This window comes from Poecilia reticulata, chromosome 19, assembly GCF_904066995.2.
Source record: "Poecilia reticulata chromosome 19, P_reticulata-male-v2, whole genome shotgun sequence".
NCBI classification, from domain to species: Eukaryota; Metazoa; Chordata; class Actinopteri; order Cyprinodontiformes; family Poeciliidae; genus Poecilia; species Poecilia reticulata.
This window is the reverse complement of record NC_088848.1, coordinates 1055684-1071870: the sequence shown is the minus strand read 5'-3', so window position 1 is coordinate 1071870 and position 16187 is coordinate 1055684. Positions and strand designations below refer to the sequence as shown.

The 16187-nt window shown below is 45.1% G+C and overlaps 3 protein-coding genes across 5 annotated transcripts in view; 2 read left to right on the top strand and 1 right to left on the bottom strand.

Annotated features, from left to right (window-relative positions):
• Positions 1-8751, top strand: part of sh3bp1 (SH3-domain binding protein 1) — a 26093-nt gene extending 17342 nt beyond the window's left edge. Inside the window, exons 13-18 of the mRNA XM_081600218.1 lie at positions 6-86; positions 1690-1803; positions 3366-3463; positions 5987-6149; positions 6568-6920; positions 8241-8751. Coding sequence (XP_081456344.1) covers positions 6-86; positions 1690-1803; positions 3366-3463; positions 5987-6149; positions 6568-6920; positions 8241-8527 — 1096 coding nt within the window. The 3' untranslated portion in view covers positions 8528-8751. The remainder of the gene's footprint in view (positions 1-5; positions 87-1689; positions 1804-3365; positions 3464-5986; positions 6150-6567; positions 6921-8240) is intronic.
• LOC145549179 (uncharacterized) lies at positions 3492-4841 on the top strand (the record flags this gene model as incomplete). Its single annotated transcript, XM_081601001.1, has 2 exons — positions 3492-3499; positions 4064-4841. Coding segments are annotated over exons 1-2 (786 nt in total), but the record flags the coding sequence as incomplete, so codon positions are not given.
• The window catches only part of cdc42ep1a (CDC42 effector protein (Rho GTPase binding) 1a), a 20287-nt gene continuing 12824 nt past the window's right edge, over positions 8725-16187 (bottom strand). For all 3 annotated transcript variants that reach the window (XM_081600220.1, XM_008436269.3, XM_008436267.3), the window contains exons 2-3: positions 15156-15912; positions 8725-12357 (exon numbers count right to left, since the gene is read on the bottom strand). In XM_081600220.1, the coding sequence (XP_081456346.1) occupies positions 11726-12357; positions 15156-15615 (1092 nt within the window). In that variant the 5' untranslated portion in view covers positions 15616-15912 and the 3' untranslated portion in view covers positions 8725-11725. The remainder of the gene's footprint in view (positions 12358-15155; positions 15913-16187) is intronic.

Below are 16187 nucleotides of genomic sequence, written 5' to 3'. Positions count from 1 at the left end.
CGCAGAGAAAAAGATCTGAATGTGAAGTTGGAGAAGTTCAGGGAGCTGCTGCAGAAACTACCGCCTGAAAACTACAACAACCTCAGGTCTGTTCAAACTACGACAACCTCAGGTCTGTTCAAACTACGACAACCTCAGGTCTGTTCAAACTACGACAACCTCAGGTCTGTTGAAACTACAACAACCTCAGGTCTGTTCAAACTACAACCTCAGGTCTGTTCAAACTACAACCTCAGGTCTGTTCAAACTACAACCTCAGGTCTGTTCAAACTACAACAACCTCAGGTCTGTTCAAACTACGACAACCTCAGGTCTGTTGAAACTACAACAACCTCAGGTCTGTTCAAACTACGACAACCTCAGGTCTGTTCAAACTACGACAACCTCAGGTCTGTTCAAACTACGACAACCTCAGGTCTGTTCAAACTACGACAACCTCAGGTCTGTTCAAACTACGACAACCTCAGGTCTGTTCAAACTACAATCTCAGGTCTGTTCAAACTACAACCTCAGGTCTGTTCAAACTACAACAACCTCAGGTCTGTTGAAACTACAACCACCTCAGGTCTGTTCAAACTACAACAACCTCAGGTCTGTTGAAACTACAACCACCTCAGGTCTGTTCAAACTACCACCACCTGCCCGTGACGGCGATCCGTTTCACTCTGAAGGCCGGATGAACCCAGCTAACATCGGTAACACTGCGGGTGAATTTCAAAATGGCCGCTGAGGGACAGTTTGCATTATGTTGCGTATATATATATATATATATATATATATATATATATGGAACAACATCCTGACATCTGGGGAAATATTCTGTTCAGATGTTTTATTGTGAAGGACGTTTTCTTTTCTTTTTGACTAGCAGTTATCTGGGATCTAAACTTTGTTTCGTCATCTTAAAAATGAGAATTCAAGATGTTTGGTGTTAGTAACCTCTCAACAGAACCCCTGATCAACTCGCTGTGCAGATTAACTGTCTGGTTTGCTCCTGTGCTCATGTTGACATTTTAGTTTAAATGTGTTTAATTTAGCCTAAAACTGCCTCAGTGCCGCCCTCTTTGGGTCGACTGGAGGTACTGCAGTTTGGTTGATGTTTACGTCTCAGATGGAAAACCAGGAAAACAAAGAATTTGGACTTTTGATCTGAGAAGATTAAAGTTAATATTCTGAGATTAAAGCTAATATTCTGAGATTAAAGTCAGTATTCTGAGATTAAAGTTAATATTCTGAGATTAAAGTTAATATTCTGAGATTAAAGTTAATATTCTGAGATTAAAGTTAATATTCTGAGATTAAAGCCATTAAAGCTTGGTTCACTTTCAGGTAGAATTCATCAGACAAACGTTTCAGTGACTGTTTTTGGTTTTTGGTTCAGCCCAGAACCAAGATGGTGGCCGACCTGGAGCCATGTTACTGATGTTATCTTTGGGTTACTGAGATAAAATGTTGCAAACTGTTTTATATGAATTTATTAAGCTCTGAAAGATGAATTCAGTCGTATAACAGTAAATCTAGGAGACACACAACCAGCAGAAAGTTTAACTCGACGAGTGAAAATGATTTAGTTGGGGATGATATTTAGTTTAAGCGTTAGCATGTTAGCATCCAGTTGTTCTCATCCAGCTCAGTGTTCGGTGTAAAGCTTTACAAACGCAGCCGTTTCACGCTCTGCTGTCGGTCCAGGTACCTGGTCCAGTTCCTGTTCCTGCTGTCGGAGCAGCAAGCCGTCAACAAGATGACGCCCAGCAACATCGCCATCGTCCTGGGCCCCAACCTGCTGTGGCCGCGCGCTGAAGGGTGCGTAGCAAGCTCCCGTTTCTGTGGTGACCTCCCCAGAAAGGTCAAACCCAGCAGGCAAACAGAGCAGCGCTGGGGAGAATCCGTTTTAGCACCTTAAACGTGTTATAACACGTTTTAACACCTTAAACGTGTTATAACACGTTTTAACACCTTAAACGTGTTATAACACGTTTTAGCACCTTAAACGTGTTATAACACGTTTAAAGTGTCACGTTTTAACACCTTAAACGTGTTATAACACGTTTAAAGTGTCACGTTTTAGCACCTTAAACGTGTTATAACATGTTTTAACACCTTAAACGTGTTATAACACGTTTAAAGTGTCACGTTTTAGCACCTTAAACGTGTTATAACACGTTTTAGCACCTTAAACATGTTATAACACGTTTAAAGTGTCACGTTTTAGCACCTTAAACGTGTTATTACACGTTTTAGCACCTTAAACGTGTTATAACACGTTTTAGCACCTTAAACATGTTATTACACGTTTTAGCACCTTAAACGTGTTATTACACGTTTTAGCACCTTAAACGTGTTATAACACGTTTTAGCACCTTAAACATGTTATTACACGTTTTAGCACCTTAAACGTGTTATAACACGTTTTAACACCTTAAACGTGTTATAACACGTTTAAAGTGTCACGTTTTAGCACCTTAAACATGTTATAACACGTTTAAAGTGTCACGTTTTAGCACCTTAAACGTGTTATTACACGTTTTAGCACCTTAAACGTGTTATAACACGTTTTAACACCTTAAACGTGTTATAACACGTTTAAAGTGTCACGTTTTAGCACCATAAACGTCTTATAACACGTTTAAAGTGTCACGTTTTAGCACCTTAAACGTGTTATTACACGTTTTAGCACCTTAAACGTGTTATAACACGTTTTAACACCTTAAACGTGTTATAACACGTTTAAAGTGTCACGTTTTAGCACCATAAACGTCTTATAACACGTTTAAAGTGTCACGTTTTAGCACCTTAAACGTGTTATAACACGTTTAAAGTTTCACCTTTTCATCTTAGTTCTTTAAACAAATGAGCCATTTAAAACAAACTTTTACCAACAGTGATTTATATAGAAGTTCTCAAGACCCAGCTTTTATTTTGATAGTCCACTTCCGCTTTCTGGCAGGTGAATTTGCATATTAGCCAAATATTTAGCTAGCTCAGATACAGATGTTTGGAGCTAAATATTTAGCTGCTAAACATGGAAATGAATCGGCTCATTAGTGTTTTGAGCTTATGGATGATTTCACATCTAGTTCCTGATTTGTTTAATCGTCAGGGACGTTTTCCAGACGTCGATTTCAACAATGACAGGAAACGAGATGCTCCTTGTTCCTGGGGTATTTTTATGGGTTCAGATTAAATCCGTCTGTTTGCTCAAACGTTTCCTGCTGTTAGTTTGGCAGCAAATGGGATCAATTCACCGTTTTTGACCAATCAGCTTCAGACTCAGAAACGTGTTTTTTTACCTGCGTTGAAACCGACCACAGAGAGCCGCAGTGGGTCCGGTTCGTGTTTCATGTCTCGCGGTTCCGTTTGTTCAGGGAAGCCGCTCTGTTCGACATGGCGGCGGCGTCTTCGGTCCAGGTGGTGATGGTCATCGAGCCGCTGATCCAGTGCAGCTCCAGCCTGTTCCCAGAAGGTAACACCTCACACCTGTACACTTCAAAATGCTCGTGTCAGACATTCCTTTAATCTGGTGATTTACATATTTAGAGATTCTTTCTGCAGTTTCATCTCCTTCAGATTTATTTTTCAGACCATTAAGAACAACATTTTATTTTCTGTTTGCATGTTTACACTGTAAAAACACAAAATCTCACCAAGTAATTTTGGTCTAATTTCTACTCCAAACGTTTTAGGACACTTGAAATAAGACAAAACTGACTTATAAGTAACTTTTCAACAAGAAATAAGACCTTGTTTTAAGTGAATAATTAATTAATATTGTTAAAATGTTACTGTATTTATTTAATTCAAGACATTTTTCCCATGTAAGTAAAATAATCTGCCAAAGGAAATTTTTTTTTATGTCAGTATTAAGGATATATTTACTTAAAACAAGTTTCTGTGTCTTGATCAACTTGCAAGTTTGTTTTGTCTTATTTTAAGTGTAAAAGAAACTAAACTGAATTTACCTGATGGAATTTAGTTTTTGCAGTGTAAGTTAGATTTGAAGCACAGAAATGTGAAGCAGTTGTTGCTGCTCCAGTTGTTGTTGCTCTAGTTGCTGCTGCTCCAGTTGTTGTTGCTCTAGTTGTTGCTGCTCTAGTTGCTGCTGCTCCAGTTGCTGCTGCTCCAGTTGCTGCTGCTCCAGTTGCTGCTGCTCCAGTTGTTGTTGCTCTAGTTGTTGTTGCTCTAGTTGTTGCTGCTCCAGTTGCTGCTGCTCCAGTTGTTGTTGCTCTAGTTGTTGTTGCTCTAGTTGTTGCTGCTCTAGTTGCTGCTGCTCCAGTTGCTGCTGCTCCAGTTGTTGTTGCTCCAGTTGTTGTTGCTCCAGTTGTTGTTGCTCCAGTTGTTGTTGCTCTAGTTGTTGCTGCTCTAGTTGTTGCTGCTCTAGTTGCTGCTGCTCCAGTTGTTGTTGCTCCAGTTGTTGTTGCTCTAGTTGTTGTTGCTCTAGTTGTTGCTGTTCTAGTTGTTGCTGCTCTAGTTGCTGCTGCTCCAGTTGCTGCTGCTCCAGTTGTTGCTGCTCCAGTTGCTGCTGCTCCAGTTGTTGTTGCTCTAGTTGTTGCTGCTCTAGTTGCTGCTGCTCTAGTTGCTGCTGCTCCAGTTGCTGCTGCTCCAGTTGTTGTTGCTCCAGTTGTTGTTGCTCCAGTTGTTGTTGCTCTAGTTGTTGCTGCTCCAGTTGCTGCTGCTCCAGTTGTTGTTGCTCTAGTTGTTGCTGCTCTAGTTGCTGCTGCTCCAGTTGTTGCTGCTCCAGTTGTTGTTGCTCTAGTTGCTGCTGCTCCAGTTGTTGCTGCTCCAGTTGCTGCTGCTCCAGTTGTTGTTGCTCTAGTTGTTGCTGCTCTAGTTGCTGCTGCTCCAGTTGTTGCTGCTCCAGTTGCTGCTGCTCCAGTTGTTGTTGCTCTAGTTGTTGCTGCTCTAGTTGCTGCTCTGGTTGTTGCTGCTCTAGTTGCTGCTTTAGTTGCTGCTGCTCTTGTTGCTGCTTTAGTTGCTGCTGCTCTAGTTGTTGCTGCTCTAGTTGCTGCTCCAGTTGTTGCTCTAGTTGCTGCTCTGGTTGCTGCTGCTCTAGTTGCTGCTGCTCCAGTTGCTGCTCTAGTTGTTGCTGCTCTAGTTGCTGCTTTAGTTGCTGCTCTAGTTGCTGCTCTAGTTGTTGCTGCTCTAGTTGTTGCTGCTCTAGTTGTTGCTGCTCTAGTTGTTGCTGCTCTAGTTGCTGCTCCAGTTGCTGCTCTAGTTTCTGCTGCTCTAGTTGCTGCTCCAGTTGTTGCTCTAGTTGCTGCTCTAGTTGCTGCTGCTCTAGTTGCTGCTGCTCTAGTTGCTGCTGCTCCAGTTGCTGCTCTAGTTGTTGGTGCTCTAGTTGCTGCTGCTCTAGTTGCTGCTCCAGTTGCTGCTCTAGTTGCTGTTCCAGTTGCTGCTGCTCTAGTTGCTGCTGCTCCAGTTGCTGCTCTAGTTGTTGCTGCTCTAGTTGTTGCTGCTCTAGTTGTTGCTGCTCTAGTTGTTGCTGCTCTAGTTGTTGCTGCTCTAGTTGTTGCTGCTCTAGTTGCTGCTGCTCTAGTTGCTGCTGCTCCAGTTGCTGCTCTACTTGTTGCTGCTCTAGTTGCTGCTGCTCCAGTTGCTGCTCTAGTTGTTGCTGCTCTAGTTGCTGTTCTAGTTGCTGCTGCTCTAGTTGCTCCTCTAGTTGCTGCTCTAGTTGCTGTTCTAGTTGCTGCTCGCTCTGAGCCTCTGGTTGCTCTACAAACTCCAACCACAGCTACCGCAGCAGGTCACAGTGTAGCCGCAGCGCTAGCTGCTAGCTGCTGAGTGTAGCATAGCCGCAGCGCTAGCTGCTGAGTGTAGCGTAGCCGCAGCGCTAGCTGTGTGCCGCTCTGCTTGTGGGTTTAGAGCATTAGCTGTTGCAGCACCGGTTCAGAAAACCCTGATACGTTTTGTGGTTTTGTAACTAATATAAATAACAGGAAAGCTGATCATCTGGTTAAGATGAAATAATGTGTCGTTCTTCTGTTTCCAGCTGTTGACTTTGAGATCCCTGAGTTTCCTGAAGTCCCAGATGCTCCAGCTCCTGCTGCCCAGACCTTCTTCTCAGAGAGGGACCGGCTGAGCAGAACCGTGTCCTCCTCTTCGTCCACGTCCTCCTGCTCCTCCTTCCACCTGCCGCTCTCCAAAACAAACAGGTGCTGCTGAAGGCAGGAGGAACATTTCCTCCCCATCAGCTGAAGTGAAACACTAAGAATTATACCTAAACCCCAGTGGTGGCTGCCGCTAACAAAGAGCTAACTGCGCTAACTATAAGGCACTAATCATAGACATTTGTTCCGCTAATGCTGAAGTGCTACAACAAAATGGCTTTTAGCAGAAGCTAATGCTAATACGTTAGCTTGAATTTGTATGGGAAAAGCCAGTTAGGGGAAGCTACGTGCACTAAAAGTTTTCAAAATGAGCAAAAACGGTAGAGTGCTAGGCTAAGATTAGCTCTCCTATTAGCATATTAGCTTAAGTGTGTAATTTGGTTTGTGGCTTATTGGATTATAAGTTTAAACTTTAAAATAGTTTGTTGCCTCGTTAAGAAGCTCCTGGTTTTCCTCCCGTTAGCACCGCCTCCCAGGACAGCGGCGGCGTCTTCCGGGCTAAATCCGGTTCTATTGGCAGCCGCAGCGGCACCACATGGGGAAGCCCCGCCTCTGACCTGGCAGCCAATCAGAACGCAGCATCCAGCGATCCGTCTGAGTCCAGCACAGCTCCAGCTCCCAGGTCGTCCTCTGAATCCGGATCCACGCAGGACCAGATCCCGACTCCGTCTCCCAGGGCGACGGTGCCAAACCCGGCCGCTCCGACGAGGAATCCCACCCAGAGGCAGAGTTTGGACCAGTCCCAGCTGGAGCCCATTCTGGAGGCGCCGCCTGATTCTCCCAAGGCGACTCTGACGATAACATCACCGTACAAACGTAAGCATGGCAGGACCACCGACTCTGCATTTTCACCTTATTAATATATATAAATAAAAGGTATAATGTTTTAAAAGTTGAAGATTTTCCGCCTGAGGACTCGATGTGTGTCCTTCACAGTTTGAGGGTTTTATCTATTTTTATCTGGTACCAGTCGTTTATTTCCTCTTGTGGTTGTTAAAGCAGCAGAGAAGCTAGAAACAGAAACCAGTGATCTGGTTTTTAACATCCAGGATGTACACAGGAAACAGGAAGTTTCTCACACCACTGACCAAAATGTCAGCAGATCGATTTCCACAGCAGAGGGAAAAAACATCTCCTCAAACTCTGAACCGTTTCTTACAAATGACCAGAATCTGATCACTTTCACTAGAAATCAGCTGATGGTTCTGTGTGACCCAGCCTACAGAATGGTTATTTACCCGGCAACAGCTGACCCTGCAGCTTTTAAAAGGGATGAAAACTGTCAGCAGGTATCTGGGTCAGTATTTCTGACTGCTGCCCTGCAGAAGCAGGTCCTGCATCGGGCTCACATGCTCTCTCTCTCTCTCTCTGTACGTTTGGGCTCAATACGGCTGAAAAACCAGTCATAACATAAACGTTTCATATCAGTCGATATCAATAATTATTGATTCGTTTTTTTGTTTGAGATATTTGAAATGCCACCAAACTGGGTGCGACTTTTCCGGTTTTATCCGGTTTTTATTCCAGGTTGAAGAACGGTGGGGAAACGGGTTCCTCAGCAGGTGGTTGCTAGGCAACCAAAGAGCGAATGAGTTAGTTGATGCCACCAACCTAGCTGAGCTGGCAATGACAGGTTGAGTGGCTAGCATCTCCCAGAATGCAGTGCGGTTCTATATATTGAATATTCTACTATTGATTGATATCGATCAGGAAGCGTGTTGTTGATTTCTGGTGCAGTCTACTCTCTGGGTTCTCTCTGGTCAACAGATGGTTGATCAGCTCATCAGTCTGTCAGTCTGTGTTTCTGTCGCCATTTTTTTATATTGAACCGAAACTCTGAATTCTGCAGCACATCTACATGTCAAAGTTGTCAAAGTCAAGCTAGCATAGCTAGCATAGCTCACATACTTCCTTTTACTCTAAATAGCCCAAATTATTGTTAATTCTTTACTGCGAAAGTTTGCAAACTGGATCTGTAACTCTTAACAATTAATAGATTAGCTGATGATTATTCCAATTATTGATTAATCTGATTTATTCCGATTAATCGTTCCAGCCTTGATGTAATTATTATGTGACTACGGCGGAGCAGCAGAACTTGGTTTGAAGGTTCATTTTGTTTGTTTTCCTTTTCAGCGAAGCGAGCCTTCAACCTGACCAAACCCAGTCAGACCAGTGAGCCGGTGGGATCGGTCCAGTTCTCCAAACCCAGAGCGCCGGGACCGCCCAAGGCTCAGGCTCCGCCCAAGGCTCAGGCTCCGCCCCCTAAAGCTTCAGCCCCGGCCGCCAACGCCACGCCGGGCGCTCCGCCCACCAGCGTGAAGAAGCCTGCGCCGAAAAGGGGCGGAGTCAGAGCGCCGAGCTGCCCGCCGCCTCTCCCGCCGCCGTCGCAGCCCAAACCGTTTCCCTCCGTGGCGCAGTGAGGCGCCGTCACATCGCTCCACCGATTGTTACGTTTTATCCCCAAACACGTCATTTATTTATTGTTTATTTACACCTGATGGTCCGAGTCTCTGCAGACCGGAAGCAGCTGTTGGTCTTCAACTGATGGAAGCTGAGAAAATCATCCCGTTTGATGTTTCTGTTCGTCAAACTAAAAAAACATGTACATGAATGGAAATCTAATTAAAAATGTCTTTATTGTTCATTCATATATTCATCTTTTATAACTGATGCTGCGTAGCGGCACTGCAGGTGCTCTTACATATTCATAGGTCAGCTAATATCTTCATGTACAGGAATGTAATAAAAAAACGTATAAATTCGTCCCTTAAAGGCAAAACGTCAGAAAACAATACAGAAGGTGCACTTTGTGTTTATAGAGAAGATCTGCAGCAGCAACGAGCAGCTACAGGGTTAGCCTGCAGCGTCCAACATGGCTGACCAGCAGCTAGCAGCTAACAGCTAGCTGCTGGTCAGCCATGTTGGACGCTGCAGGGTTAGCCTGCAACGTCCAACATGGCTGACCAGCAGCTAGCAGCTAATAGCTAGCTGCTGGTCAGCCATGTTGGACGATGCAGGGTTAGCCTGCAGCGTCCAACATGGCTGACCAGCAGCTAGCTGCTAACAGCTAACAGCTAGCTGCTGGTCAGCCATGTTGGACGCTGCAGGGTTAGCCTGCAGCGTCCAACATGGCTGACCAGCAGCTAGCTGCTAGCGTCCAACATGGCTGACCAGCAGCTAGCTGTTAGCAGCTAACAGCTAGCTGCTTCAACATGAAGGGAAGGCATTAGAAAAGCTACACTGTAAAAAATTAACAGCAATTATTTGAGTTTTTTAGCTTGCAAGAGGAAAAAAAACATTTTATGTCTCATCTTCATTATTCATTTATAAATGTCAGTTTAAAAATTAAATATTTTTAAACTAAGTGTAATATTTATATTTATGCTAAATATTTAGCTCGTGAACTAAATGTATAATTTGAAGCTAAGTAGTTTATTCCAAACTAAATGTTTATTTTGCTAACTAAATATTTAGTTATTAAACTAAATATTGATCTTCAAAACTAAACGCTTATCTCCCTAACTAGATTTTTATTTTGAAGCTAAATGTTTGGTTTCATATCTTAATATATAATTTGGAGGTAAAAGTTTTAACTTGCTAACTAAATATTTACTTTGGGGCTCAACATTTAGCTTAGTTTGCAAATTAAATATTTAACTTGCAGCATATTTGTCTGAATTATTTTTATTTATCTAGTTTCCAGTCAGAATATCTACATGTTCAGTTTGTGATGTTTCTAAATGAGCAACATGGTCAAATAGAAATCAGCCCCATTTTTTCTCCAACAGGTTAAATAACCCAAATTATTGCTGTTATTTTCTGACTAACTTTCCAAATGGTGAAGAAACTGAAGGAAACTTTAATAAAATGCTTTTAATTAACTTCCTCCGACATTCCTGGTAAAACCTTCAGACGTCGGTTTTCCTTCTGTTCATCACTTTGCTGGTCTGTCACATTAAATCCTGATAAATCGATTGTTTGCTTCTGGAAACAGGCGACGCAGCTCCTTGAAGTGTTTCCGTTCTAGAAACTCTAGATCTGCTGTGTTAATAACTTCTGTTCCCTTTTTGTGTGATTTGTTCCCGAGTGAAATCAGTTTGTAGGGTTGCAGTTTGGTTCGGACTTCCTCTCACCCAGAACGCCGCTGCTGCAGAACAGGAAGTGTGAGGGGAACCAGGCGAGCGGCAGGCTGTGTAACTTCCACAAAGAGTCGTTTTTATCCTCCCTGAAGGTGATCTGAGCTGCTGCTTTTGGCACGTCTCCGATTTCCACGTCTTAGTTTCTCCTCGGTCTCTTTCTCTGGGTTTGTCAGAAATGCAGAACCGATCTTTACTAACTGGACCCGAGTTGCTGTTTGCAGAGCAGCTTGATTGGAGCTAAAACGGAAAGATTCTCCCAGTTTCATGGGAACCATTGATACAGAATTCACCTTTTGCATGTTTTCATATTTCCATTCTGGTTTCTACTGCTTCTGAAAACAGTCTGATTTTAAAAAAAAGACGTTTTTTGGCAATAAGCTTGTTTTTAGTGTCTGGAAAATGAGCCGTTTCAAAAACACTGTGCCGTTACCTAGCAACCCCGAAGAAACCCAGCCCGTTACCTAGCAACCCCAGAGAAGGCCAGCCCGTTACCTAGCAACCCCGAAGAAGCCCAGCCCATTACCTAGCAACCCCAGAGAAGGCCAGCCCGTTACCTAGCAACCCCGAAGAAGCCCAGTCTGTTACTTAGCAACCCCAGAGAAGGCCAGCCCGTTACCTAGCAACCCCAGAGAAGGCCAGCCCGTTACCTAGCAACCCCAGAGAAGGCCAGCCCGTTACCTAGCAACCCCGAAGACGCCCAGCCCGTTACCTAGCAACCCCAGAGAAGGCCAGCCCGTTACCTAGCAACCCCAGAGAAGGCCAGCCCGTTACCTAGCAACCCCGAAGAAGCCCAACCCGTTACCTAGCAACCCCGGCAGAGCTCCAGCATGTTTGGTCAGCTGGTTTTCCCAATGTATTTGCTGTACAATGGCTGCAGGAAAAGACGGGTTTTGTTGTTGACTCACCATCCAGAAGGCATTTTCTACGACGGAGCTTTAGGGCCATCAAAGGTGGGAAAATAAAACTGGAGTGGAAACAACTGTTTGCCAAGTTTTGAGATTAATCTCAGAAATTTTCTTGAAGTAACTTGGAGTTTCAAAAATTTGCTAGAAAAAAAAAAAGGTTAAGAAATTCTCAGAGATTTTCTAGAGAAAACTTGGAAATCTGAGTTTCAAAATTTGCTGAACTTTAACATGTTTGACCTTTTCTAGAAAATTTCAGAAATTAATTTATAAATTTCTAGTTTTTTTGTGGAAATTACTCTTTTCGATCTATAATAGCCCTTATAACTTGCTGCGTTGATGGTTGTGCAGGAGGCGCCACTTCTGCCTTTCTAAGTTGTACAGTCGCATAATTGTGCATCTTTTTGCAGCCATTTTCACGTAGGCAGCAGCTTGTGTGGATTTAAAGTGACAGACGCCCTAAAAAGCTGGTTCTTGGAGAAAATCTCCTGATTTTGTGCAACGCCTGGCAGACATGTTTGTTGTGGAGTCCTGACCTCTTCAGGAAGGTCAACCGGGTCCGTTTGGTTCCTTCCTGTCAGACTTTGATTTCCTCCTCATCGTCCATGAAGCTGTAGGATGTTGTCTTCCTGGGCTGACTCCGGAGCTCCTCCATCTTGTTCTGTCCCTTTAAGAGGCCGACGCCGTAGTGGCGTGCTAGCACGTCGGTAGCGCTCTGAAACCGCTCGCTCTCCATCCGGACCCCGACCCGCTCAGCCGAACCCAGCAGCACGTCCGGCACTTCCCCGGAGAATCCCCTCGCCGCGTTTTCCTCCTCACACCGGTGAGGACTCGTCCCGCCGCCGCCGTCCTCCCTCAGCAACGAGTCCACGAAGGACACGGTGGCGGAACCGTCCGACCCGCACGCCGACTCCGCCTCCTCCGCCCGCCACGCGGCGCCGCTCTCCTCCGGGCGCCCGTCGATCAGCCCGAACACTTCGCTCATTAGGGACGGGCCGAGGTCAAAGGTGAAGGTGTCCAGGGACGTGAGGGAGGGCAAGGAGTCGGAGTACGCAGCGCGGGTCGTCCGTTTGGGTTCAGAGGTCACGATGGCGGCGGAGCAGGGAGACAAGATGGCGTCGGTCTGATCGGTGAGAGAGCCGCGGATGGACGGCTGCTGGCGCTCCAACCGGGACAGACGGGGCAGAGTGACGAACCCGGAATCCAGACCTGAAGAACAGAACCAACAGAACATCAGAACCATCAGAACCAACAAAACATCAGAACCACCAGAACATCAGAACCAACAGAACATCAGAACCAACAGAACATCAGAACCAACAAAACATCAGAACCACCAGAACATCAGAACCAAAGAACAACAGAACATCAGAACCAACAGAACATCAGAACCAACAGAACCAAAGAACATCAGAACCATCAGAACATCAGAACCACCAGAACATCAGAACCATCAGAACATCAGAACCACCAGAACATCAGAACCAAAGAACATCAGAACCACCAGAACATCAGAACCAAAGAACATCAGAACCAACAGAACATCAGAACCAACAGACCATCAGAACCACCAGAACCAACAGACCATCAGAACCACCAGAACCAACAGACCATCAGAACCACCAGAACATCAGAACCAACAGAACATCAGAACCACCAGAACATCAGAACCAAAGAACATCAGAACCAACAGAACATCAGAACCACCAGAACATCAGAACCAAAGAACATCAGAACCAACAGAACATCAGAACCAACAGACCATCAGAACCACCAGAACCAACAGAACATCAGAACCAACAGAACATCAGAACCAACAGAACATCAGAACCACCAGAACCAACAGAACATCAGAACCAACAGAACATCAGAACCACCAGAACCACCAGAACCAACAGAACATCAGAACCAACAGAACATCAGAACCAACAGAACATCAGAACCAACAGAACATCAGAACCACCAGAACCAACAGAACATCAGAACCACCAGAACCAACAGAACATCAGAACCAACAGAACATCAGAACCAACAGAACATCAGAACCAAAGAACATCAGAACCACCAGAACATCAGAACCATCAGAACCATGTTGTCATTTAAAATGAGAACCAAACGTTTGTTCTGGCTGAAACTGGACAAACTGCCATGTTTCCTCGCTGAGAAGCTGCAGCTGTAACCATGTGAAGCTAAACTTTTATTTCTAACCAGAGTAAATTTATTACCAGCATAACGTTTTATTCAACACGACAGGATTCATTATTTATACCCAAGCAGATCATTTCTGACTTAAATCCACTAAACAAACAAAAAGTCGCTTCATTTCTTACATTTGTTTCCCTCTTCGTGGCCTGTTAGTAATTTAACAAACTTTTTGTCCTCCGGGGTAAAACCTGCAGCTGCGCCATGCCGCGCAGATCCAGCAGGGGGCAGCACAGCCTCTCCTGGCAGCTTCGGTACCAACGAGGGGCTGAAATGTTTCCGTTGGCATCATGAAAACCAGCAGCTCGAATAGTTTAGAAACCAACATGATCTGCTTTCCAACTCCTCCAAACTGAAGATGGAGTGAAAAACATTTTAAATTTAATTTAAATAAAAACCTCGTCTGTAAATCTGTTCTTCTCGGCACTAATGGCAGTTTTAGCTTCACCTGGTTGTTTCTGTAAAAACACAAAAACTCATTTTCCATCCAATTATTACTCAATTAATCCAAAAATAATCCCCAAATATGTTGCAATTAAAATGATTTTTAGCTGGAGATGAAAATTATTGACTTTTAGGCAGTAAAATGTTTATTTTCTTATTTAAAAAATGAGGGTTTAGCTACCAGATGAAGATGTTCCTGCAGTCATTAGGTCTGGGTGTGATTATTTTCCATTAGTCTTGCTTGGTTTGGACACATTTGTTACCTTAAAAACTGAAATCATAATTCCAGTCATGTTTGCTGATCTTCGTATTGAGTAAATTTAGTTTTATGGTGTTTTATTTGAGCGGTTTCATGATCTCTGCTGGGAAGCCAACATGACATCATCTGGGTTTGCTCTGCTATTTTGGGATTAAGACGGGGAGCGCCTCTAAATCCCAAAATTGTCCCGAGGCTCAACTTGAAATGTTTTCCCTTCAGATGAAACTGCAGGACTGGTGCGGAGAAAAACAAGGGCAAAGGTCAGATGAGTCAACCGACGTTAGCTTAACGCTACAGACAACAAGCCACCGTCTGGGTTAGCCGAGTTCAGTCCTCTAGAGACAGATTTGTCCAAGATGTCCTCATAAATCCCCTCGGCTCATAATCAGCAGCGTTTGTTGTGAAAACAGAGACGGAGCTGTCTGGGCCTCACACACGGCTCAGGCAGTGTGTGTGTGTGTGTGTGTGTGTGTGTGTGTGTGTGTGTGTGTGTGTGTGTGTGTGAGAAAGGCTCAGTTATTTAAAAGCAACTCCCTGCTGTCCCTTCATCTGTAGGGCATCAAAGTTTCTCTTTATATTTCCTCTCTTCGTACAGCTACGTGAACGTTAGCCAGTGGTTAGCGCTCCTCTGCTAATGTAGCAGCTAGCGTTTTAGTTAGCATTGCTGCTAACGGAAAAGTCCGCCACTGGTTGATTGTGTCTCTGACTAAAGTGCCAGTCATACTACGAACTTTTTATTTTCAATGGTTGTCTTTGTCTGATAGTTGAGCAGTTTTGTTAATCTGAAAAGTGTGGAGGGCAAGAGCAAAAAAAGAATCCATTTCTAAAGGAAGGCACTGTAAGTCAGGTTACAGGGGCAGTAGCCCAGGGCCACAATTTTTGGGGAGGCCAAAAGATTTTTATTTTATTTTTTTTATATAAATTAATTCGTTTTTACAGTTCCTTACTGTACATGTATCAGTCATACTGATGTATAAGTCTGCCTATCAATGTTCTGTCATTCTCACCGAGCCCTCTCCAGCCCAGGGCCCCCCGCCCAGTAGGTGCGGCCCTGGCTCTGGAGCCATTTTTGGCTCCATTGTTTAAATATTTCCCGACTCACCGTAGCAGCTCTTCTCCCGGTCCGGCGGGGATCCGGGGAACAGCGCCCTGGCGGTGGGACTCCCGTTGGGCGTGTCGACGTCCAGCCGCGGGAGGGAGATGGCGTTCTTGATGATGGGCGACACGGCGGGCGGCGGCGGCGACAACTCCTTCACTGCGTCCCGGGGTCGGTTGTCCGAGCCCCGCCGGATGTGACGCAGCGTCCTGGAGAAAAACGCGCCGATCTTGTTGTCGGGTGAGGAGACGGAGTCGGCGTCGCCGTTGCCGCCGTTGGCCGACCCGCCGTGGTTGCTCAGGAAGGACGTGTCTCCGAAGACGTCGCCGCCGCGTCCGACGTGCATGGTGTGGCGGAAGTCGCCCAGCGGAGGGCTGATCATATCCGCCGTCAGGTCACCCTTATGGCGCCGCCGGCCGGGGGACACCAGGCCTTTGAGGCCGGACAGCTTCTCCTGAAGATTCATGACCACAGAACCTGGTGGAGGTTCTCCCAGTCAAGATCCGAACCGAAACCAACAACAAACCTCAGCTCAAAGTTTGGTCCTAGTTCAAGTTTTTCCAAGACTGAAGGGCAAATCCAGGTCTGCAGGACCAAACTCTTCACCAGACTGTTTATTATTCACAAACCAATTTCTTTGATTTGATGTTTCGCATCATTGAAGACGTTAGAGAGGCAGAACCTGAGGGAACCGGGTTCAGTTGGGTTCCAGTTGGTTCTGCGGGTCGCTCCAGGGTTTGGCCTGGGAACAGGATCAGGGCATCTATGGAGAGGAAAGACATCCGTGTTAAACCTGGAGCCTCTGGGTGCTTTTCATCTGCTGCTGTAATGTAAACATGAAACGCATTTAAACGCATCGATGCTGAGAATCAAAACGTCCCGTTTTCCCATTAAATCTGTCCCAGAAGTTCTTGGGATTCCAAGTGTCCGCTGGCGTGGAACCGGCTAAGTTTAGCCCACAGTCCTCCTCTGTGCTGCAAACCAGAATCTGCCTCTCGTCCACATGGGAGGACTCGGTGCCTCCGCTCTTCCTGTTGT